Source organism: Mus musculus, chromosome X, assembly GCF_000001635.26.
Source record: "Mus musculus strain C57BL/6J chromosome X, GRCm38.p6 C57BL/6J".
Taxonomy (NCBI): Eukaryota; Metazoa; Chordata; class Mammalia; order Rodentia; family Muridae; genus Mus; species Mus musculus.
The window spans coordinates 36063604-36087141 of record NC_000086.7 but is presented as its reverse complement, the minus strand read 5'-3'; the positions used below and the strand labels follow the sequence as shown (position 1 = coordinate 36087141).

Below are 23538 nucleotides of genomic sequence, written 5' to 3'. Positions count from 1 at the left end.
GTTTGTTTTTATGTCATGAAAAGAGTGTTTATTTCTGTGCATAAATCCTATTTCCCTAGATGGAACCCCTCTAACTAGATCATCTCAGGAAGCTTTGGTAACAGCAACCAAGGACTGGCATTGCAAGAGCTTGTGTTAGAACTGCGAAGGAGTCTGGGCACCCTCTGACAACTGCTTCCCAATGTTTGAGAACTTGAGCCTCTTTTTCACCTTCCCTCTGTTCTCTTAATCTCTCTTTTCCCTTTTATTCCTCTCAGAAGGAATGTGAGTGAAAATTGCCTCGTCAGTAGGTCTCGATTCAAATCCCAGCTCTGCCAATTATTAATTAATCTCAAACAAGTCAGCTAGCTTCAGCGTCTCTTAGGTTCCCCATTAATAAAAAGGAAAAGATTAATAAATGACTTTACAACATTATATTGAACACTGAATCAGATAACTTTATTCAAACTTAGAATAGGGCCAGGGACTACGTGCTATGATTTCTTTACACACCCTCTTCTTCTTCCCTCCTTACTTACCCATCTGCTGCAATCCCATGTGTATTGCTGTCTCAGCTTGAGTCCTGCCTTATAATTGCTGTGCTTAGGTTTTGTTTAGATAATATTCTGTATGGGCCAACAGAAATGTGGTACCTTTGTGACTCAGGGCTGAGTTCTCACCTGGGTAAATTCATTCTTGGCATTGGTCAGCTTGGTAAAAGGTCTGTCCTTCAAACCAGAAAAGAAAAACCACTAACTAACCAACCAAAAAAAAATTTTTTTAAAGAAATGACAATAATAAAAAGAACAAAAACGAACGAATTTGTAATGGAAGTGAAAACCTTTCTTGGCATGTCTATCAAAACTCTGACTACTCCATCTTTATCAAGATGGTAAGAAATCTAGGAGGAGCCTTCTCTGAGGAGTAGTAGTTATGGGTGGTAAGAAACAAGGAAAAAATAAGCAAGAAACCAAGTGAAGGTGCCACAAGTTGTAGCCATCTCTTTTCTTTTCTCTTCTTTTCTTTTCTTTTCTTTTCTTTTCTTTTCTTTTCTTTTCTTTTCTTTTCTTTTCTTTCTTTTCTTTTCTTTTCTTTTCTTTCCTTTTCTTGTCTAGGGGGCTCAATATTTACTCCCATTTTGGTTTTTCTTAGAGTGTATTAAAGATGCCTCATCCTCTGTTCACTATTGTTTTAATTGCATTTCTTGAAGTTTTGGCTGTGTGCCTTAGTGTTTAATGGCTGAGTTCTGTCTCTCTGTAGCCTTGTGTTTCTTTAATAATAAAGTTGAACATCTGTTTATATGTTTAGTGGCCATTTGTACTGTCTTGCAAATTGCCTATTCATATTCTTTTCCTTTCTTTTTTGAGACTGGGTCTTACATAGCTGCAAACTTAACTATGTAGCTGAGGATGACCTTGCATTTTGGATCCTACTACCTCTAATTCCCAAGTGCTGACTGAGATTACAGGTGTGTACCACTGCATCTGGCTTTATGTTAGTGGAGATGCAACTCAGGGCCTTGAGGATAATGGACTAAACCTCTGAAACTGTAAGCTAGCTCCAATGAAATGTTCTCCTTTATAAGAATCCTGTGATCATGGTGTCTCTTTATAGCACTAGAAACCCTAAAACAGGGACATTCAAAAATTATTGGAGATTCTTTCCTTTCCTAAAACCAAGTAGGAAACATGGTGGCATACAGGCAGACATGGTGCTGGAGAAGGACCTGAGAGTTCTACATCTTGATCCACAGGCAGTAGGAAATGATCTGATGCTCTTCCTCCAACAAGACCACACCTACTCCAACAAAGTCACACCTCCTAGTAGTACTACTCCCTATGGACCTATGGGGAACATTTTATTCAAACTACCGCCTATCAGCTGAGCTACATCCCCAGCCCCACTTGCTTTCTTTATTGTGGATTGAATCCAGGGCCTCACATATGCTACTATACTGTACATACTCTGGAACTGTATATCCATCTATACTTTACCCATTTTTTACTGAGAAATGTCATCTTATTGATTTGTAAGGACTCTTGCTATAGGTCATCTAAAGTTTTAGGCTTTTTCATGTTAAAAATCTGTGATCAATTAAACTCTCAAATTTTGTGCAAGTGCATAGTCAGTTGCTCTGATATCATTTACTCAGCATTTCCAAAGTAATATTAAAATAAGGCTTGTTTTTGAACAGGGTCTTGCTATGAAGCACAGCTGGCCCAGAACTTGGCACCCTTTTGCCTCAGTCCTTTGAGTGGAACAAATGTCCGCACCATCATATCTGTAATCACTTTTACATTTTATTTTTTTTCCTAATAAAATTAGACTCACTTTGTCAAGTTTAAAATTTTTATTTTGGCATTCTTATTGGGATGATCTTAAAATGATAGAATTTAGGAAAGAAATTTTATCTTTATGAGCAACATAAAAAGGGTTCACATATCCCTTGATTCTAGACTTTGTAGTTGTTTTTAAATCTTTCAATAAATAGCTCTCCTGCCCCTACCTATTGCTTTTTCTTCAGGATTAATAATCTTGGCATTTTTTTCCTTCTGTCTTTTTCAAGACAGGATCTCTCTGTGTAGCCCTGGCTGTCCTGGAACACACTCTGTACACCAGGCTGGCTTGGAACTCACAGGGATGCACCTGCCTCTGCCTCTGCCTCTGCCTCTGCCTCTGCCTCTGCCTCTGCCTCTGCCTCTGCCTCTGCCTCTGCCTCTGCCTCTGCCTCCTGAGTGCTGGGATTAAAGATGCACACCACCACACCTGGTTTAAGATTAATACTTTTAGAGGCCTTGTTTCATTTCATTTTTACTTCATTTCATTTTAATAAAGAAGAGAATTGCTTCTCAGGTGGCAACTTGCCTAGACTTGGCATTGCCTGCCCTAGTCAGTGCAATGATGGTTGCTAGTAATGAGAAAGGCTTCACTTTCCTGGACAGTGGGAGGGACAGCCAGCCAGAGATTATGGAGCTAATCTTCAGTAGCTTCTGGTCGCCAAGTCTGGCTAACCTGAAAGTGAAGTGCTGAGTTAGGAACAAAGGTCACATGGATCCTCACTGCTTGTGATGCAGAATGGGATAGATAGTGGGAACTGACAGTAGAAAAAAAATCCAGGCATGCAGAAGTTCAGCAAGGCAAACAGTCCTTCCAAGGCAGTGTATCTCATCTTTTGTGCTCTTTGCACTATCATTTACTTTAAGGATTTATTTTTATTATTTTAAATTATACGTAGATGTGTGTATGCATGTGTGGGTATGTTCCCAATGAGCGCAAGTGCTTGTAGAGGCCAGAAGTGTCGGAGGTGGAGTTACCCAATTGTGAGCAACCTGTTGTGGGTTCTGAGAACTGTACTCACATCCCCTGAAAGAGCAGCCAGTAAACTACTGTACCGTCTCTCTATGCCCAAGTCAATGTTTTGGGTGCTGAGAGGGACTGCCTGTGTACAGTAGGATGATGTTTAATAGTATTCTTAGACATTGCCTGTTAGATGTTGGTAGCAACTCCTCCACTCAGTTATGGCAACAGAACGTGTCTCTGGGCATTGCCAAATGTCTAGTGGCCACCTCTAGTTAAGAACCACGGCTCCAAAATCTAAAGTTGTGGTCTTCAACCTTTCTAATGCTGGGACACTTTGTGCTGACCCCCAACCATAAAATTATTCCCATTGCTACTTCATAATTGTACATTTTCTACTATTATGAATTGTAATGTAAATATCTGGTCTTAGGCCACCCCTGTGAAAGTGTTGTTTGACACCCCCTCCCCCAAAGATATCACAACCCACATGTTACGGACCACTGACCTAAAGTAGCAATCACTCCTGAGAAAATCATGGAAGTGAGCACTCAGGATCAACTAGGAGAGCATCAGTGGGAAGGATGGAGCAATTTAGAGTTAGTTGGCTTCCTGGAAAGGGGAAGTGCAAGGCACCCCACCCCCACCTCAGCCACATCCTGGTAGCCTGGTGGGTGGTGGCCTAACTGGTGTCCCAGGGATGTGTCATGATCACAGCTGGAGGAGAAAGAAACTGACTAGGGGCCTGGTTTTCTCATAGTCTTGTGAAAGAAATATCTCCTGCAGAGCTTGGGGCAGGCAAGGGGGTGGGGCTAAGGTCTAGAGGCATTACTCATGAAGAAATTGTAGGTCATTGTGAAAGGGGACACTGTAGTCAGAACTACTTCAAGACCTAGTGGAGGGGACTGTTCAAATACTGTTAATTTGTCCCAGTCACAGACGCCTTGACTTGTTCAAATGCCATTAGGTGTAATTGGCTTGGAGTTATGGGGGCATAGTTGTGGGGCTACGTTCTGCTGGACAGTGGAAGCTGAGTAGAACACACAGCATGGGAATGTGGGTGTATTCCTGGAGAAGGGAAAGAACTAGGGGATGGGAACCGTGTGGCTCAGCAATGTTCAGGGAAGACAGGTTAAGTGCTTCACCAGAAAGGGAAGGAGAAGATGTACCCCAACCAAATGCACACGATCCAAGGTTGCTATTACACATCTGCAAACTTGTTGGGGCTGAGTTGCTTCTAAAATGTTTGTTATACAGAAAAATGAACTGGCTGTGGTAGCTCATGCTTGTAACCTCCGTATTTTGGAAGGAAGACTGCTGTGAATTGAGGCCAGCATTAGCTACACAGCAAGGCCCACTTCCTAAAAAAAAAAAAAGATAGTGAGGAAGGGGAAGTTGAAAACCTTCCCTGGTTCAAATCAAGAGAGCCACAGGATAGTTATGTGGGAATTGTCAGGGTAATATGAACAAGAGGCCTACATTCAATTTAAGACAACTATTCACGAGAGTTTTCTCTCCCAAAAAGCTGCTGTATCTTTCTCCCAGTGGAAGGAAGCCAAGGTAGGTTCCAGTAAGCAGTGAGGCAGGTAGAAGCCTGTGCAAGCAAAAGAAAGATACCTGGCTTCTGTTCAGCTAGGATGTGTGGTGCTGGTTGGTAACAGCCAACATTTTTATGTGTTTGCTGGCACACACACACACACACACACACACACAATTACATGCCTAAATGGGGGCAAAGAACTCCACAATCTGGTGAGAGTAAGGGACTGTAATATCAAAAGTCAAAACGGCCTGATCTTCACCTAATCATGGACCATTCCATTTAAAATGCATTGGTTAAAACCAGACAGTGAGGGTATGATGGCTGTCAAAATTCTCTTAAGCTTTAGGGACAAGATCAGTCATAGCTCACATATAATGTACCAATTAGGTAGATGTAGCAAGCACCACATTTTTGTGTATGTGTATAAGCAGTGTTCCTATGTGGGTGGGTACAACTATTACATAAGCTACTGTGAAGGTCAGAATACAATCTTAGATGATGTCAGTTCCTTGAAAACACCTTCCACCTTTTGAGACAGGGTCTCTCAATAGCTTTTAACTTCTCCAGGCATAGTGTGGCTAACCTGTGAGCTTTGGAGATCTGACTCTAGCACTCCCATCTCAGTATTTTTGGAATTATAAGCACACACTACCATGCTTGGCTTTTTATATGGCTCCTGGGGTTCTAAACTCAGGTTGTTGTGCTTGCAAGGCACAAGGACTTTAGTGCCTAAATCATTGCCCATAGACATTATTTTCTGCATAATTATACATGATAACTTATTGAGCCTTTAAGGGTATAAGTAAAATTAACACCTCCATTTTACAGGCAAGAAAATGTAGGCATAGAAGGATTGAATACTATATTCAGTGGAGAGTCGGGAATTCTGACACAGCTACCCTACACTGAAAATTGCCACAATCTTCAAATGAAAGAGGCCAGCCAAAGCCCTGGGCAGCAGAGGTTTGGGGATGAGTTTCCTTAAGTGCTCCACATCAATCAAACTGTGCCATCTACAATCACAGGGCTTTAATGAAATCTATCCAGAGGCTACTGTGGTGATCGACAGTTCTAATTAGAAATGAGACAAATGACAAGAAAGTTTAACCTACTGGGAGAGTTGAAAAAATTTTTTTTCTCCCAAATACTGTATTTCCAAAGCTAAAACTCCATAGAGAATGTTATGATATATATATATGTGTGTGTGTGTGTGTGTGTGTGTGATATATATATATGCATGTGTGTGTATGCATGCCCCTAGGGTTTACTCAGCACGTTTACGGTAGTTATTTACTATTATTTTTTTTTTTCAAGACAGGGTTTCTCTGTATATCCCCGGCTGTCCTGGAACTCACTCTGTAGACCAGGCTAGCTTCGAACTCAGAAATCCGCCTGCCTCTGCCTCCCAAGTGCTGGGATCAAAGGCGTGCACCACCACTGCCTCTTTAAATGTGTAGCCCAGGCTGGCCTCGAATTCGTGATCCTCCTGCCTCTGCCTCCTTCAGCAAATACTACTGGCGTGTGCCACCACTACCGTCTACTATTTCTTGGGACTGCAATATGTTATGTTTTACAGAAATAATATTTTCTATCTCTTTCAAGAACAACCTCGCTGAGGGCTAGGTTCTCTGTCTATATCATTTTGCTCATTATAAAAGGGCTCCAAGGGAGTTAAATCAGTTTCTATAACATAGACTTCTTCCCTTGAGACTATTCAAGTGCTTATTCTGTGCAAGGTTCTGAGGAAATACATGAAACTTTTAGGCACAAATTTCATACCAGTAAAAAATTAGAAGATGAGCATATTTTGGGTTTTCTTGTAAAGTCACAGAATATTAATGTAAGACATCATAGGAAGGAGTATAGAATAGCTGAAAATATAGAAGCAGGATACCTTGGCATCATATCTGACTTTATGTAAACTGGAGTCTAGTACTTCTTGATCATTTGTGTGTTAATTTCCATATAACATATAGGGATTCTATGGATAATTGAGCCTGATATGAAACATAGGAAGAACTGAATCTGTGAGGATACAGATGCAAATCATTTAGAGGAAACTTCCTGCACTACATTTTAAGAGACCTACTAAAGCTGTACAACTGGCACCATACTGAAAAGGACTGACACACTTTTCCCAGAGATAAGGAGTAAAATGTCTGCTCTGACTACTGTCATTTCACATTGTTAGGGAGTTCTAGGGAGGTATGAATATAAAACAAAAGGCAGCAAGATTAGAAAGAAGGAGCCTGGGTTGTGGGTGCACACTTTTAGTACTAGCACTTAGGAGGTAGAGGCAGGCAGATCTCTTGAGTTTGAAGCCAGCTTATCTATAGAGTTTCAGGACAGCCAGAGCGACACAGAGAAACCCTGTCTCAAAAAAAAAAAAAAAAAAAAAAAAGAAAAGAAAAGAAAGGAGGATTATAGGATATTAAGTTGGAGGAAATCCAAATTACCCACTGAATCTAATTAAAGGTCATAGAATTGTCTCTATAAGCTAGAAATGAGCAATGTAAAAATGAAATAAGAAGATAATTTCCTATTCAACAGCATAAAAACTAAAAAGCCCAAGGAATTAAAGAATGAAATAAAAACATAAATGCAAAACATAGACTTAAAAACTCCATAAGAATTAAGAAGGCATTGTTGCTCTTGCAGAGGGCCTGGGCTCAGTTCTTACCGCCTCCATGGTAGCTCCCAACCACCTTAGTTCCAGTGGATCAAGTGCTTCTTTCTTGACCTCCAGGGTACCAGGAGGCACATGGTACATAGACATACACATGGGCAAAGCACTCATGCATAGAAAATAAATCTAACCTTTAAATGTGATATAACACTGTTGAAAGAATTAAAATTAAGATAAATGGAACAACATTTTAAATATCAAGTGTTCCTGTACCCTTAATATTTTAAGATGACCCTAATCTTATAGTTATAGAGTTACAATAACTTCTACACAAACTCCCACTGCCTTTTCTCTTTTTACAAAACTCAATAAGTTTATCCTAATATCCATGGAGAAGGAACAGAATAGCTTTTGAAATCTCGAAACTGAACAAAGTTAAAGAGCTCATACTTTCCACTTTCAAAACTTACAACATAGAGAAAGGAATTAAGAGTGTGCATCCATGTGTGTGGGGACACACAGGGACACACACACATACACAGAGGTGAGGGGAGAGGGTCTTTTTTACAAAAAATAAACCCCAACTTTGCTTCATACTGACTCATTCTGAAATTCTGCACTGTGATGCAAATCAAGATGTGGGCCACACCTAAGTGGAGTGTTCTGTAGCTGTCAGGATTCAGCTGTCTCCCGAATTGCCACCGACAAGCTGAGACAAGAATATTGCTTAAACCTAGGCATTTAGAACCAGCCCAAGAGGACTAGCAAGACCCTGTTGCTTTAAAGAAAAGCAACAGGAGACAGATATTAAAATAATATACGTGAGATAGAATGTTCTACCAAAAATATACTTAAAGAAAAGCAACCTTGCAACTCAACGAGTAACAGATAAATGACCTGATTTTACCCTACTAAAAAACTGGTCAATATCCATGTGAAAAAATCCTCAACTTTGTCATCTATCAGGCGAATTCAAATACAAACCACAAATAGACACCACACTAATCCTACTGGGATGACAATCAAAGATAATACTGCTGGAGAAGTTAGGAGAACCTGGAACCCAGTGCATTGCCGAGGGGAACACAAAGTGCTGTTGCTGCTGTGGGAAAGTTTGGATAGTCCTTTAAAGGTTAGGCTTACCATGTGATCCAGTAATTCCATTTGCACATCTATGCCTAAGAGGACTGAAAATACACCTACACAAGCACCTGGAAACTCTTGTTCAGATTAACAGTGTTCTTAAGAGCTCTGTAATGTAAATAACCCAAATGTCCAAGACTAGATAAAAGGCAGCATACTTATCTGAAAGAGGCATGGAAGGGAATGGATTAATTACGGATATATGTTATATGAATGTGCTATGGACATGGACACCTTGTGCTATGGAAAGTAATCCAGGCACAAAAAGATACGTTACGTTTCCAAGAGGCAAATCTATAGATTTGGAGAACAGATTAACAATGATTTCTTGGTGCTGGGGAGTTGAATGGTGGGGGTAGTGGAGGAACTGCTAATGCATATGGGCCTCGTGGGTGAGAGAAACTGTTCTAAATTTGTGATAATGCTTGTGCAACCCTGTGAATGTACTAAAACATCAAGTGAACTGTGTCCTTCAAACAAATGAATGTGTATGGTATGTGAATTGTATCTTGATGAAAAGAAGCACTCAGAAAGTGACTGGAGACGTTGTCAAATGGCACATACAGGCAAAGTCCTTGAAGAATTTAGCTTCAGTTTCCATTAGGATTTAGATAAACAGGTATAATATTACTCGGAGTGACCTTTATGTGTTTAGGGATTAGGAAAGTCGACTAGATAAAGTATACTCTTACTGACCCACTCCCAGGGCAGGAGCATAGTCTGAGCACAAACTTACTCCCACCTGTTGTTCTTTTCATGGTCCTTCCATAGTTGAAGTATTATGTTGTTAGAACAAGGTGGACTGGGTTAATGCTCAGTGATATATTTTATACTCAACAGACCAAAGCCCAAGGTTCAGGATGTACATTCATTCTCTCTCTCTCTCTCTCTCTCTCTCTCTCTCTCTCTCTCTCTCTCTCTCTCTCTCTCTCTCTCTCTCTCCCTTCCTCCCCCCCTCTCACACACACACTCACATACACACACAGAAGATAGGGGAGGAGAGGGTAGGCAGGGAGGGAGAGATATTAAATCTATTACTTGATCCTTCATCTCAGGTAAACCAGTATTTATACTAAAAGTCCCAAGTTCTTATTATGATGGCTTGTGTAGTTTATCAGCTAGTGAGTCATCCTGAGTTCTATGGCATGTTGGTCACGGTTCAAAGGCTGTTGCTAACACTACTTTCTATTTCATTTAAAAAAAATGTTTATGCTACTTGTCGAGGGAGCCAAACCATATAAATAATGTAACAATAACAATTCCATATATAGGCATGGTGCCATCTGTGGTGTGCTACTACGAAATTTTGCATGAAATGAGCTATTTTATCTATGCTTTTTCTACTGGTAAAAAGCTCTTTATACCCTGGGTTATCCCGGATTACTGAAGACATCTTAGATTCCTTTGTAGATACAAATATAGTTCATGCTTGCCATTGTTAAATCTGTTTCTACACTAATCCAAGACGTGTTCAAGTAACTACCAAGTTCTCTCACAGTGCTTGCTAATTTTGCAACTGGAGAAAAAAAATCACCACTACAGTCACCCCTTGGGCTTCCTGGACACCTTTGAAGCTACATAGGATATAGAGACTACAGATTCTCCAAGGCTGTTTGTTCAGCTTCATGGACATCCTCAAAGAGCAAGCTCAGGCAACAAATCCCTCCTGCTGTATACAGGAGAGAGATCAGCCCTGATGCCGAGTGCCTTCAGATCAAATGGCAAGCAGTAAGGCTGGTGGTGTTTCTAGGCAATCCTTTTCTTTCCCAGGTATTCTGTTAAAGCATGGTTCTGTGTTTTGTTTTGTTTTGTTTTGTTTTTCACCCTGGCTTTAACTCCTAACAGGCAGCAATTCAAATTCACTCCCCAATCATCCATGTCCTGTGGGTTTTTAAAAATGTTTTCTTGCCCAAGGATTTATATGATAATGAATTCAAATTCTTATCAATGATAACCCTAAATTCAAAGAATTATTTCCTTCACTTCGAATTACAAATAAGTTTGTTACCTTTTATTGGGTTCCATTATACAATTTTACATATTCTCATTATTAGTAAGTGGTAACTAAGCAAATTGAACGAATGGTTTTGAGCTCTACTTTTCAGCATATAGATTTACCTAAAAAAAGTACAAAGCAAGCACAGTGCTGCAATTTTTCAGGCACTTTCGAGTTGCTTAAATATTTACAGATACAAGCACCCTGTATGAAAGCATGACGATTTTGGTGTCAGGAGGCAACACTCCACACATATCAAATCTCTAAATGCTAACAGTTGCACAGCTCCAAATATTCCTGAGAAAGGTCAGTCTCATTGCCATTTCCTTCCAAATCTCTTCATACTTCCGCGTATCTTGGGGAACCATAACCTCTGTTACTTGATGTACCACTAATTGCACAAAATACATGTAATGTGTTGTTCATCCAGGGAGAATGCATTGTGTCTTCTTGTAGTATCTGAAACAAAGAACAAAAGCAAAACCCACACAATTATCACCAACTGAAACTATTAGTGCCAAAAAGGGGACTGTGTATATAAAATTACAGGCATATTTGAATTTATCACTGACACTGGGCTATTTAAAATGACGAAAAGCAGAAAGAGCAAAGAATAACATTACCGGCTTTAGTCTTCACAGCTGAGTTACAAAGGCAGCGTATCAAAAAAGCAGAAAAGATCTGGTTACTCATTAGGAAAAACAAAAGGTCAGGAAATGCAAAATTCAATTAAAAGAGACAGGATCTGATCTTTGAATTCTCTTTTAACTTGTCACCACAAAAGCTTTGATAAGAGTAATGGATCATCCATGTACCTTCTAACAGAGTTATTCTCAGAATCACTCAGGCACTTTTCCAGTGCTCCTTCCCTGCAGACTTGGAATAATACTAAATGAAGGTAGGAATCAAAAGTGCCTATTTGAAATATGATTATACAAACTAATCTATATAAACAAATGAAATACAAAATGTGAATATTATATTTCAACATGTATATGAAGGTATACATTCATGTTGGTATGCATATTTTAAAAATTAGCCAGTTAAGGTGGTCAAAAGCCAAAGCAACAAAGGTTTTACGCTTAAATGAAATAGACAAAGGAAAAGAATAGTATACATATTATATTCCCTCTCTTTGAGTCTTAGTTCAGGTCTTAAGCCTTTTTTTTTTTTGGGTTTGATTTGGCTTTCTAATATTGAGTTTTCAAAGCTGGAAAGATGCTCAGTGGTTAAGAGCACTTCCTGCTTTTTCAAAGGACCTGACCAGTACTCTCATTGGGAGGCTCACATTGCTTCTAACTCCAGTTCCACAGGATCTGACACCCTTTTTTCCTTGCCTCCACACTGTATACATGAGGCAGACACACACACACACACACACACACACACACATCCCTCCCTCCACCACATAACAGATACATGCATACATATACACACAAATGGAAACAAATCTAAAATATATTGGGTGGGCTGTTTCTTTTTTGTTCATTTTTTTTATGTTTGATGTATAAAATACATTTAATTTTTTTATTTTTTAATAGATGCTTTCTTCATTTACATTTCAAATGCTATCCCCTTTCCTAGTTTCCTCTCTGAAAATCCCCTATACCCTCCCCTTTCCCCCTGCTCCACAACCCATCCACTCCCACTTCCTGGCCCTGGCATTCCCCTATACTGGGGCATAGAATCTTCACAAGACCAAGGGCCTCTCCTCCCATTGATGGTGAACTAGGCCATCCTCTGCTACATATGCAGCTAGAGACATGAGCTCTGGGGGGTACTGCTTAGTTCATATTGTTGTTTCTCCTATAGGGTTGCAGACCCCTTCAGCTCCTTGGGTCCTTTCTCTAGCTCCTCCATTGGGGACCCTGTGTTCCATCCAATAGATGACTGTGAGCATCCACTTCTGTATTTGCCAGGCACTGGCATAGCTTCACAGGCGACAGCAATAACAGGGTCCTGTCAGCAAAATCTTGTTGGCATCTGCAATAGTGTCTGGGTTTGGTGGTTGTTTATGGGATAGATCCCCCGGTGGGGCAGTCTCTGGATGGTCTTTCCTTCTGTCTTAGCTCCAAACTTTGTCTCTATAACTCCTTCCATGGGTATTTTGTTCCCCCTTCTAAGAAGGATTCTGAGCTTCTGGGCTAATATCTACTTATCAGTGAGTGCATATCATGTGTGTTCTTTTGTTCTTTTTAACTGAATACAAGCTACAGTCATCTAAGAAGAGGGAAACTCAACTGAGAAAATGTCCTCATCAGACTGGCCTTTAATGATTGATGTAGAAGGAGGATCCAGCCCACTGTGGACAGTACCAGCCTGTGCAAGTGAACCTAGTATATATTAAAGTAGGCTGAGCAAGCCATGGGGAACGCATCAGTAAGCAGCTCATGATTCCTCTCCTGAATTCCCTACATAATGGACTGTGAGAGGTATGTGTGGGCCAAATAATCCCTTTGTGCCCCGTGTTGCTTTTAGTCAGACATAGTAACAGTATGCAAACTAGGACATTAGGTTTTCAAGTTGGCTTTGAAGGTTTAGTATTAAGCCTTGGCCTACAAATGACAGTACTGTGTCCTATCATTTGTGTTGTTATAAATAATAGGCTTAAAAAGATCTTAGAGGAATTTGATCTTACAAAAATCTTAACTCATGACACTAATCTAAAAGCATGCTACAGATTTAACTGATGACGAATCAATTATTCATGTCTGTCAGATGTGACAAACAAATGGGGTGTCCATTGAGGCTGTGTTGAAAAACCTACCAGATCCTACAGTGGCTACCACCAACTCCACCTAAATAAGAAATCTACAATTAATAATCTTAAATTATTCTTTAAAAAAGTTTTATGGTCACAAAATTAAGGAAAACAAAAGTTAAAGTATACTTACTTTAACTTTTACCAAATAATAGGTATAAAAACTTATTTTACACTTTGGTGTACTATAAAAAATATATTGAAAACTGCCAAGAAATATTAAGGCAATTTCTTTTTTGAAGAAATCAAGTACTGGGCTCAATAGAACAGTTCTTATTTCAGTATATACTCAAATACACTTTGTCTATTTTGTGGTAGCATGATCAATTTCAACAGATATGGCTGTTTTTATGTTCTTTTACTCTAATATCTTATGGAATATATTAATTCATTTATAAAATTCACTATAAAGTTAATGGTTTACATAAACATGCAACACATAGAAACAAAAAGTTTTCTTGGTTAGCTAATGTTAGCTCATATCAAGGGCCTAAAATATTGGTCTTCAGCTAAGAAAAATACCAATAGTTTAACAAAGTAATTGATATAAGCAGGTGGGAAGTAGCCACCTGATTTGAAAAATTCATGCTTTTAGTGGAAAAACCTGACAAAATGACCATTCTAAATATCTTGATCATATAGTGGTAATAAACTGAATAATTTGCCTTGAATTTGAATACTTTAGAATTCAAGACTAGGCAATGCAGCTGCATGCAAATGAAGTAACTGTCAGACAGTATACACGGGCTCAAAACAGCATGTGCAATTGTTTTTTATCTTCTGTGAAAGAGTCATTGTTACTGTTTTCCCCCATGTATTATGAGAAATGAGATTCATCAAGCAGACGGCTTCAAAGAAACAAGCTATGTACACCATTTACTAATAGGACATGCCTCAGGAGAGTGATGGTGCTTTTGCTGTTGTGCTAAGGGGTGAGGTCGAGATGCAGTGATGGAAGCAGAAAAGTCCCTGCCTAGCATCAACAAATGTCTTGCTATTTACATTCAGACCTAATAGGCTAGTAAAGGTGGCAAAAAGAAGACAAAGAACACTGAAAGCCCCTCAAGTCTTCAAGGTTCCAGCTACAGAACTTGATAAAGGAAATTTTTGCCCTGAACGTCTGCTGAATACCTTTGGTTTCCCATCCTCTTTCTATATCAAAGGTTGTCTTAATAGCATGAGTTCTGAGGACTGGAAGGATTTGCTCAAGCATGAGGACCTAAGTTCAGATCCCCAGTACTCACAGAAAAAGCTCGGCATGGTGGTACCCTAGCATTGAGGAGTTAGGGATAGGAGGATCCCTAGGCCTCACTGGCCAGCTAGTCTTGCTGAATTGGGGAGCTTCGGGTTCAAATTAGATACCCTGTAGCACAAATCCTTTGTCTATTTCTTGGGAAGGCTTTGCAAAAAGTCAGGACTTTGGATGAACAATTCGTGACCCCATGTATGTGTAGATTCTGACACACAAGCAAAAGCTCTGTCCCACTAAGACAGTATCACACAAACATGATGACAACAATGAACCAAACCTTTGAAGTTGTAAGCCAGCCCCAATGAAATATTTTCCCTTTATAAGAAACAACAAACAAACAAACAAAAAGAATGGGTATGTAAGAGACTGGACTTGACCTCACTAACCACTTAATTCTGGTCCACCCTGGTTCTCCATAGTGAGCAGATGACAATGATTAGAAAAGTGAACCCAAAGTCACACCCAGTGATGAAATCTCCCATAGCTCTTTAAGGTAAAGCATACCAAAGAAATGCAAAGACCTAGGAGGGTTAACCGAAAGCTAGCTAGCTTTTGTTGTCTGACAAGTCTTTCTACCGTTCACTGGGCCACACTGTAAGATAAACTTCTGTGTGAGAGTCTCCCACATGGAACAACTGCCTTCAATCACTAAAACCCAGATTCTAAGACAAATGAACTCCTTTTCTGGGAATAGTTTGTGAGTTTTTTCCTTCCCTGGGATGGTGTCTTGCTTATATAGCCCAAGCTATATAGCATGTAGTCCATATGTAATCCACGTTGGCCTTGAACTCACTAACCTCATACTTCAGTGTACTAAGCACTGGAATTACAGATGTAACACCATGCTAGACTGTAAGAATGAGCTTTCCAATTCTGTTCTCTGGAGCTTAGCATGGTGGATCATGCCTATAATTCCAGCACTTGGAAGGTAGAGGCAGGCACGAAGATTAGGAATTCAAAACTAGCTTTAGTTTAAGGCCAGTCTGGGCTACATGTAACCTTGTTCAGAGAGAAAAAGTATTATTTATTCCATGTTTTCATTCACAGGGAAAGGAAGAAGGTGTTATGATAAGCTCAAATACCCCCAGTGAGACAGCAGATCATTATGCCACAACTTTTACAAACATGATAAAAAGATTTAAATGGTTAACAGGGCAATCCATATGCAAAGTATATGTAAACACAAATTCTAGGGCCTCAAGAGATAGTCTAGGAACATGATCAGGATTTCTATAAGGATCAGTGGCTATGTAAAAGTGGTAATTACTTAATGGTCACAGAATTTGCCTATAAGCTAGGATCAGGTGTTGACATTTATTTTTTTTTTCAGGCTGTTTTCCTAAGGTAGCTGTAGTTGATACTAACACTCAGTGATTCAGCCTGTCACCTATATCACACTGCCTTGTTAAAAAAGCTGTAATGGTATTTGCTTATATGTAATATATGTATTTGTTTATATGGGTGTGTGCATGGGTTCATGTGGGTGCATACCAGAAGGATGACAATGGGTGTCTTCTATTGGGCTCTACTTTGTTTCTGGAGACAGTCTTATTGAACTCGTGGATTTGGCTAGGCTGGCTGACTAATGAGCTCCAGGAATCCTCCAGTCTCCATTCCACTCCAAGCACTGGGGTTACAGGTAGGGGCTGTGTATCTGAATTCAGATCCTCCTCATGTTTGTGCAACAGGCACATTGCTCACTGAGCCATTTTCCTAGTGCCAGTATCTAACTTCTTTTTTTTTTTTAATATTCTTTGTTTGTTTATTTATTTTGTTTTTTCAAGATAGGGTTTCCCACTATAACCAGCCTGGATGTCCTGGACTTGTGTAGCCCAGGCTGGCCTGAAACTCACAAAGATCCTCCTACCTCTGCTTCCTGAGTGCTGGGACTAAAGGCATCCACCACACACCCTACTGTCAGTATCTAGCTTCTTAACATTATCTAGGAACGTAGCTACTAAGTTAATCTTTTCACCTCTTTGGGATTCTCCCCGAGAGACTCTTGTTAATCATTAGATCAAATTAGACTTGCTTAGCTAGTTGTCTTTGATGTCATAGCATAAAGAATAAATTAGTCTCTTCTAGATCATTGCTTCAGCAGCAGTTTTAGGTAACTGCCTCAAGTTTCATTCATAGTACATAACTTAAATGGTTGAAGATATCAGATGAACACAATTTAAAATATAAGCTAATGGGCCAGTGAAATGACTCAGCAGGTAAAAATGTTTGCAGTCAAGCCTAACAACCTGAGTTCAATTCCAGGAACCCACACAATGGAAGGAAAAACTGACTTCTGCATGTTTTCTTTTTATCTCTACTCATACACACAGGACAGTATAGGTGTCGTGTCACATGCCCACTGTAGCACATATACAACACATAGCCACCTACTCACCCACACATGTATCCATTCATACAAAGAAAATAAATTACAATCTAATGAAAATTAAATATAAACGAAATGATTTTAGAGCAATACATTTCAAACCAATATATTTTGTTAAGTAGTACTTTAGGGACCGCAGTCGGTCCTTACTTTTAAGGATGTTAACACTTGCCTGCTCATGGATAATGTCAGACAGTTCTTTTACCATGTCTCTGAAATTTGACTTTAGCCCTTCATGGTACTCAATTTGATCCTCTTTAATTAGCCGCTCATTTAGTTCAAGTGCAATGCTGCATGCTTGTATGAATTTTCTGTGGAAGAACATGAAGATACAAAGAAGAAGAAAAGTTACTTACAAAGTAGCACCATCCATAAGTTTGACAATTTACTTTGACAATGACTTTCTTAAAGAAAGATTGGAATTTTCTGTTTTTTTTTTCCCCTACTATTGGTTATGGTCACTTCCTTAGTTTGAAATACATTCAAATAACCTTTCTTTTTTTATCTTTCTCTTCTGGTTTCTGGTCTGTTTTAAAACCTGGCTCAGTGCCTGGTGCCTGCCTTTAATACCAACACTCAGGAGGTAGAAACAGGTGGGTCTCTGTGAATTTGAGGACAACCTGGTCTGCATAGCCTGTTCTGGGCTAGTCAAGATTATATAGTGAGATCCTGTCTCAATACAAAACAAAAATAATTTAATACCTAGCTCAAATCATATGCCCCCTAGGAAACTTAATGGAGTCATTTAATGTCACTCATTCAAACACAATTTATTTGGGGGCTTACTATTTGGCTATTAGCATTGTGTGTAAAGTATTTGGCCTGGTAGGACTAGGGACAAAGTAGAGGAACTGCCATAAAAGTCTTTTCTCCCATTATTTCATATGTTTAAGTTAATTTTCTTCACTTATTTTTTGTGCGTTTAATGCCCACAATGAAGAGTGGATACACACAGTGGCAAAGTACCTCATTGCCTACATATTTTGTATTCCCATCATAGCAACTAGTAGAGTTCTTTGTACCTGCCAGGCAGACACTATTAATAAATATTGGTAAATGAATGTGTACAGGTTACTCTGCAACCTGGACTAGATGATGACTCGCAGACAGAAAAAGTAAATGATTAAAGTCAGGAGCAAACGAGCTTATAGGTCACTATCTATCTCCTTAGTCTATTTTATTCTATTAGTCATGCCTTGTAATTGATTTCTATTTATGTATGAGTCAGACTTTTCTTTTTCCTGACCATTCAGTGATGCCTTAGCTTACAGAGCTACTCACTGCAGACAAGGAAAGGCATTCTCCAGAGCTGCAGAGTCCAAGTGGAAATAACAACACAAGGACTAGAAGAAAGCCTGTACAACCTTTGTAGCCCCACTGCACCCCTTCCTACATGGTCTGAAATGCTAGACTGCAAGGTCAACCGGGCAATGAAGGAAATCGTGTAATGAATATAGCCTTGTGTTTGTGTCATTTAAAATATCCAAAGCAATAGAGTAAGCTGGTATATTTAATCCCTTGGGTCACAGGAGCAGTGTTAGTGCCTCAGAGTATGAAACCGATCATATGGTTCCTGACTACTTACTTAAAGAGCAATTTGGAGATCAAATAATCACTGCAAATGCAGACAATACCCTTACTTAGTGAATATTTTGATTTCTCTCTTTTTTTTTTTTAACAGAAAATAGAAGAAAAGAATAGAGGTATGATCTGAAGACGAACACTTACCTAAACATGTCCTTCAACTCATTCACTTTTTTAGGTGGATACTTGTTAGCTTGACTTTCATTTAAGAAAGCCCTCGCATATGCTAATGGACCAGCATTGACCTAAATTACACATGAGAAAGAAATGATAGTGTGGCAAGCATGTAATCAAAAGGAGCGTTTGCATTTCCCTTTTCATTAAAACCCCCAAGGGCTGAGAGGATAGCAGATACACAATAAAATACCTAAGAAACCCGCAGCCTAGAGATCTATTTTTTTTCTCATGAGAAGTTTGTGTGAAAAACATTAACTAAGGGGATTAATCTGGCAAAATGATACTCCAATAAAATAGTTAATGATTTCTGATGTAATAATACAGGTCATGGCCAGCCTTAGAAGTTTATTGTAATGTCTTCTGATATAATACAAAATTCGTATAAATTAAATGTGATTTATTTCTTATGTTAAAAAAGAATATTGATTTTTTTTGCTCTCAATAAGAATATAACATACAATAGTAGTTAATGCTTGCTCTGCGCCCTCATAAAAGCAAAAGAAACATCAACAGCCTTTTGAGCTTGTTGCGCAACCAACCAACATACCTGCACAGAGACACAGCCCTGCAACTTTAGCTGAAGCTGAATCATGTCCACGTCAACAGAGGAGCAGAGCTTGTGTAGCTCTGCAGTTTTATCTTTGATTTCATCAGTAGCAACATCAATTGGTTTTAAATTCACCTGCTGTTCACAGTTTATAGGTATCCTCTTTTTTACATATGGAAATGAGTTTGAAGCTATGAAATACAAAGACCATTTTTTAACGTAGCAATGAGTAGAATTCTTTGTATTTATCTTCTCTCATATACTTCCCTCCATTCACTCCTCTCAACCACCTCCCTTCTCCCCCAAATTCACTGCTCCTCCCCCTCCGTTTCTCTTCAGAAAAGAGCAGACTTCCCGGACCAGACAAGGCCCAATGAGCTACAATTAGACCAGGACCTCGTCATACCAAGGTTGGATGAGGCAGCACAAAACCAATTTTAGAAAATAATTTATTCAGTAGAATTCTAGGAAAACCCAGAATCAACTTGTTTTATGCCTTCCCATGCTTTTCTTAGAAAAAATCCTAAGGGTGCCAACTAGTTCCTCCTGCTTCAGGATGAAAGGATAAAATTATCTTTATGAGACACCTCTAAGCAATTAGGAGTAACATATGGGAAAACGATGGTTTATTACAAGGACATGTTTGTATAAACTTGTAAAATAACAAATGATTCACATTTCAGACACATGGTCCTGCTGGCCAGCTGGTACTTGTGTATATGAGAAGGGACCAAGACAGATATGAAAGTAACATATTGATTCCTACTCACTGGTCAAGATAGTACGACGCTTGCACTGTTCTTCAATGCAACCTTGTTTCTTGCCTGATAATGTATATGGGGCCTCAAAAACAAATCTGTTGATATTATGATTTCTTTCAAACTCCGTCTTTCTTTCTGTGAGTTCTTTGTCATCAAAATACGGCTTCACATAAGTGACTTGTATATGAGCGAATTTTGGATCAAGCTCTTTGGCATTTACCTATAAGGAGATTTTTTTTTTTAATCAATGAAAAGAAAATGATAGTATAGCTTACCGCTTTGAGGCCACACAAGAAACATGGCATTACAACTATGCTCCTGATCTATTGTACACTTACTGGGAGAGATTATAGTTGTGTTTTACAGATAATTTATCTTTTATTATAAGGAAGGTACAGAAACCTATAGAGACTACAGAAATATAGGAGGAACAGAGAACACCACTGCAATCTTAGTCCTCAGCAATTAGCGTTTTCTACATTTCACATATTTCTTTCCAATTGTTTGTATGCATATATGTTCTCAAAATTGAGATTCACATTGAACAGTTTTATAATCTTATTCTTTAAATATTTATTAAAATAGTTGTACAATATGTGAAGTCTACCTCAATAAAAACATGCTGAAACTACTATAGTTTCTACTGGAGTATTGACAATAGTGTTAACACTATTTATTTATATTATTTGAGACGGGGTTCCACACTTATCTCAGGCGACCTTGGAATTCTCTAGGTAACCATCAATAATGTTAAACTTGCAGTTGTCTTCCTGGTTTGGCCACTTCAGTGTTAGGATTAGAGGTGTGAACCACAAGTGGCTTAATATGACATTAATGGCTGAATGAATACACATGAATTATATTGGTCATTTTTTTTTTACATTTTGCTATGGAAAATCATTTTTTGGTGAACATCTTTGAATTTAAATGGTGTAGGGATTTTTGTTGTTCTGATTGTTTGCCTTAGGATACATTTTTAGAAAATAATTATTTAGTTCAAAGATTTATATAGCTTTAAGTATTTTAATATACCACCTAATTATGCAATAAAGTAGTATATCAATTTGGCTATCCACAAGTAGTGTCTGATACGAGTGGATATTTTTGAAAGATTTTATTATTTTTATATTGTATTTTATGTGTATTAGAGTTTGTCTACATGTGGGTATGTTCACAAGGACATGTTTGTATAAACTTGTAAAATAACAAATGCTTGTAGTTCTTGCCAAGGCCAGAAGTGAACAACAAAATCACTGGATCTGAAGTTAAATGTGACAGTGAACCAGTATGTGTGTGCTGGGAACTGAGCCTAGATCCTCCACAAGAGAAGCAAGTGCCCTAACCATGGAGTCATCTCTTCAGCCTTCAAGAGTAGTTGTTCTTACCTACATCAGTTTAATCCTAGCCAGCAGAGGAAAGGGATCAAAAGAAAAAACAGTGATTCTATGTTGAAGACATATAAGGTGGAGTGCTGGTCTAGCATGTGCAAGGTACTTAGTTCAATTCCCAGTGACAAAGGCAGCAGCAGCAGCAGCAGCAAGATAACCCAAAAGTCTAGTGATGGTTGCTGGTCATTTTATGAGTCATCAAACTTTCATGCCAAGAATTGCTGCTGATGTCCTTGCTGAAGGTTCACTTGTGGATTCTCGAACTCTCTAGCATTTCTCCTTAACTCCAGAGAAAATTCGGGATTTGCTTTCAGTGTCTTCTCAACAAAATCTGCCTAGTTTTCTGGGTGACTTGTTTACTAGCTTGGTTATTTATCAGTCACATCGGTCTATCTAGTGAAAGAAAAGGAAGGAAAGAAGGAAGAAAGGAAGGAAGGAAGGAAGGAAGGAAGGAAGGAAGGAAGGAAGGAAAGAAGGAAGGAAAGAAAGAAAGCCAACAAAAATCCACCCCCCTAAACAGTCTCTGTATGATTTTATCCTCCATATATGTAGGCATAAAGACAGGGGACAGTAAATTTCTTAACACTGTTAACCTCTTTAAATTCCTCCTATTTACTTAGGTTGCTCTGGAAACATTAACCTTTCTTTCTGATTATACTTATTTTAGCCAAAAGTCCCAGAAATAATTCTCTCACGTTTAAAAGCTGGAGTTTTAGAAAAAGACCTCAGTCAAAGCAATTATTTGGCTAAGATGAAAACATAAATAGAAAATAAAAAGTTCAAGTGGGATGTCAAATCCTAAAATATTTATACATGCACATATTAAATAGTACACCGTTTATATATAAATAGCAGGAAAGACTCCTTCAGTGAAGATTCTAGCCCCATTTATATATGGAGATAAGTTTGTATTGATTTAAATGTTGGGCCAAAGGACACATACATTTAAGATCCTGGAAGACACCACTAAACTTCTATTCAAATTGCCTGTGACTTTAAGCAGATTTTGTTCTTTGGCAAACAAAGAGTGGTTTCTTTTGGTTTTGGTTTTGGTTTGCTTGGCATATTAGCTCAGGTCCCCAGATTCCCCCCCCCCCGACCCCCCTCCCACCTCACAAGCACATACACGAATGCCTTTAATTCTACTGTTACATATTAAAAATCAACTTCCCTATAAAGAGTGGCAAGATTGCTGCAGAGAACCTAAAAATTATGCTTCTGCAGCTTTAAAACCATCTCGGGATGACTTGTGATCATACTACAACATAAACGTTACGCAATTGCTTGCTATACTCTCTTACTTAGGGAACAGTTACAAAGAAAACATCTTGCAGGTATGGTAATGTATGCCTATAATTTCAGCACTCTGAAGGCAGAGGCAGGTCCTGCATTTCAGTCCTGCCTAAGTCAGATCCTGTTAAAAAAATGTTTCAGGGGGAAAAAAAATTTGGCTAGGGTGAGTGTTGTGTAACAATTTCCTACAAGGTTAAACAAAGCCCTCCATCTTGGTCTCCAAGATACAGGATATTCTAAAGGGAGGTGAAACACTGCATTCTTCAAGGAAACTCCTCAAGAGACACAATGTTCTTAGATATAAAATATTCCATCTTGCAGGGAAGGTCAGTTAAAGAAGTAAAATACTCAGTAGCCTCATGGGGTCCCTGAAACTGACCACATTCACTCTATCTCTCCTTTTCTAAGCATAAATAAGGACTACTGAGATACGTTCACAGTCGAGCTGAGTTGTCAGGAAGAAGCTCAGCCCATATTAGTTGCCTGGAAAAGATACTTTCTAATCTGTGGAAGCTGTCTGCTTTTTGTGAGCTGTCCTTTATGCTAGGTTGGGCTTTTGGTTGATACAGAGGTTGGGCTTTTGGTTGATACAGCCGTCTTTGAGTCATTTCTATTTTACTAAATAACTTCTTATCTTGTTCCCATTAAAAAAAACCTGAAAAAACCTTACGGTTCAATAAATTGCACTTTGTGGCACCCTTACTTTGATCTGCCATTGGTTTTCTATCTGGAATGAGTAGAGGCTTGCTCATGTCTTCCTGGGAATACTGACACACAACACTGGGTGACATAGGGAATTCTAGAG

The 23538-nt window shown here is 38.9% G+C and overlaps 1 protein-coding gene across 4 annotated transcripts in view; it reads right to left on the bottom strand.

Moving 5' to 3' along the window:
- Nucleotides 1-10571: 10571 nt before the first annotated feature.
- Dock11 (dedicator of cytokinesis 11) overlaps nucleotides 10572-23538 on the bottom strand; it is a 189300-nt gene continuing 176333 nt past the window's right edge. For 2 of the 4 annotated variants that reach the window (XM_006541406.4, XM_006541407.4), the window contains exons 50-54: nucleotides 20062-20272; nucleotides 19292-19482; nucleotides 18712-18812; nucleotides 17156-17294; nucleotides 10572-11043 (exon numbers count right to left, since the gene is read on the bottom strand). In XM_006541406.4, the coding sequence (XP_006541469.1) occupies nucleotides 10924-11043; nucleotides 17156-17294; nucleotides 18712-18812; nucleotides 19292-19482; nucleotides 20062-20272 (762 nt within the window). In that variant the 3' untranslated portion in view covers nucleotides 10572-10923. Of the gene's footprint in view, nucleotides 11044-11207; nucleotides 11226-17155; nucleotides 17295-18711; nucleotides 18813-19291; nucleotides 19483-20061; nucleotides 20273-23538 lie in introns of all 4 variants that reach the window. The other 2 variants (XM_006541408.4, NM_001009947.3) reach the window with 2 other exon arrangements.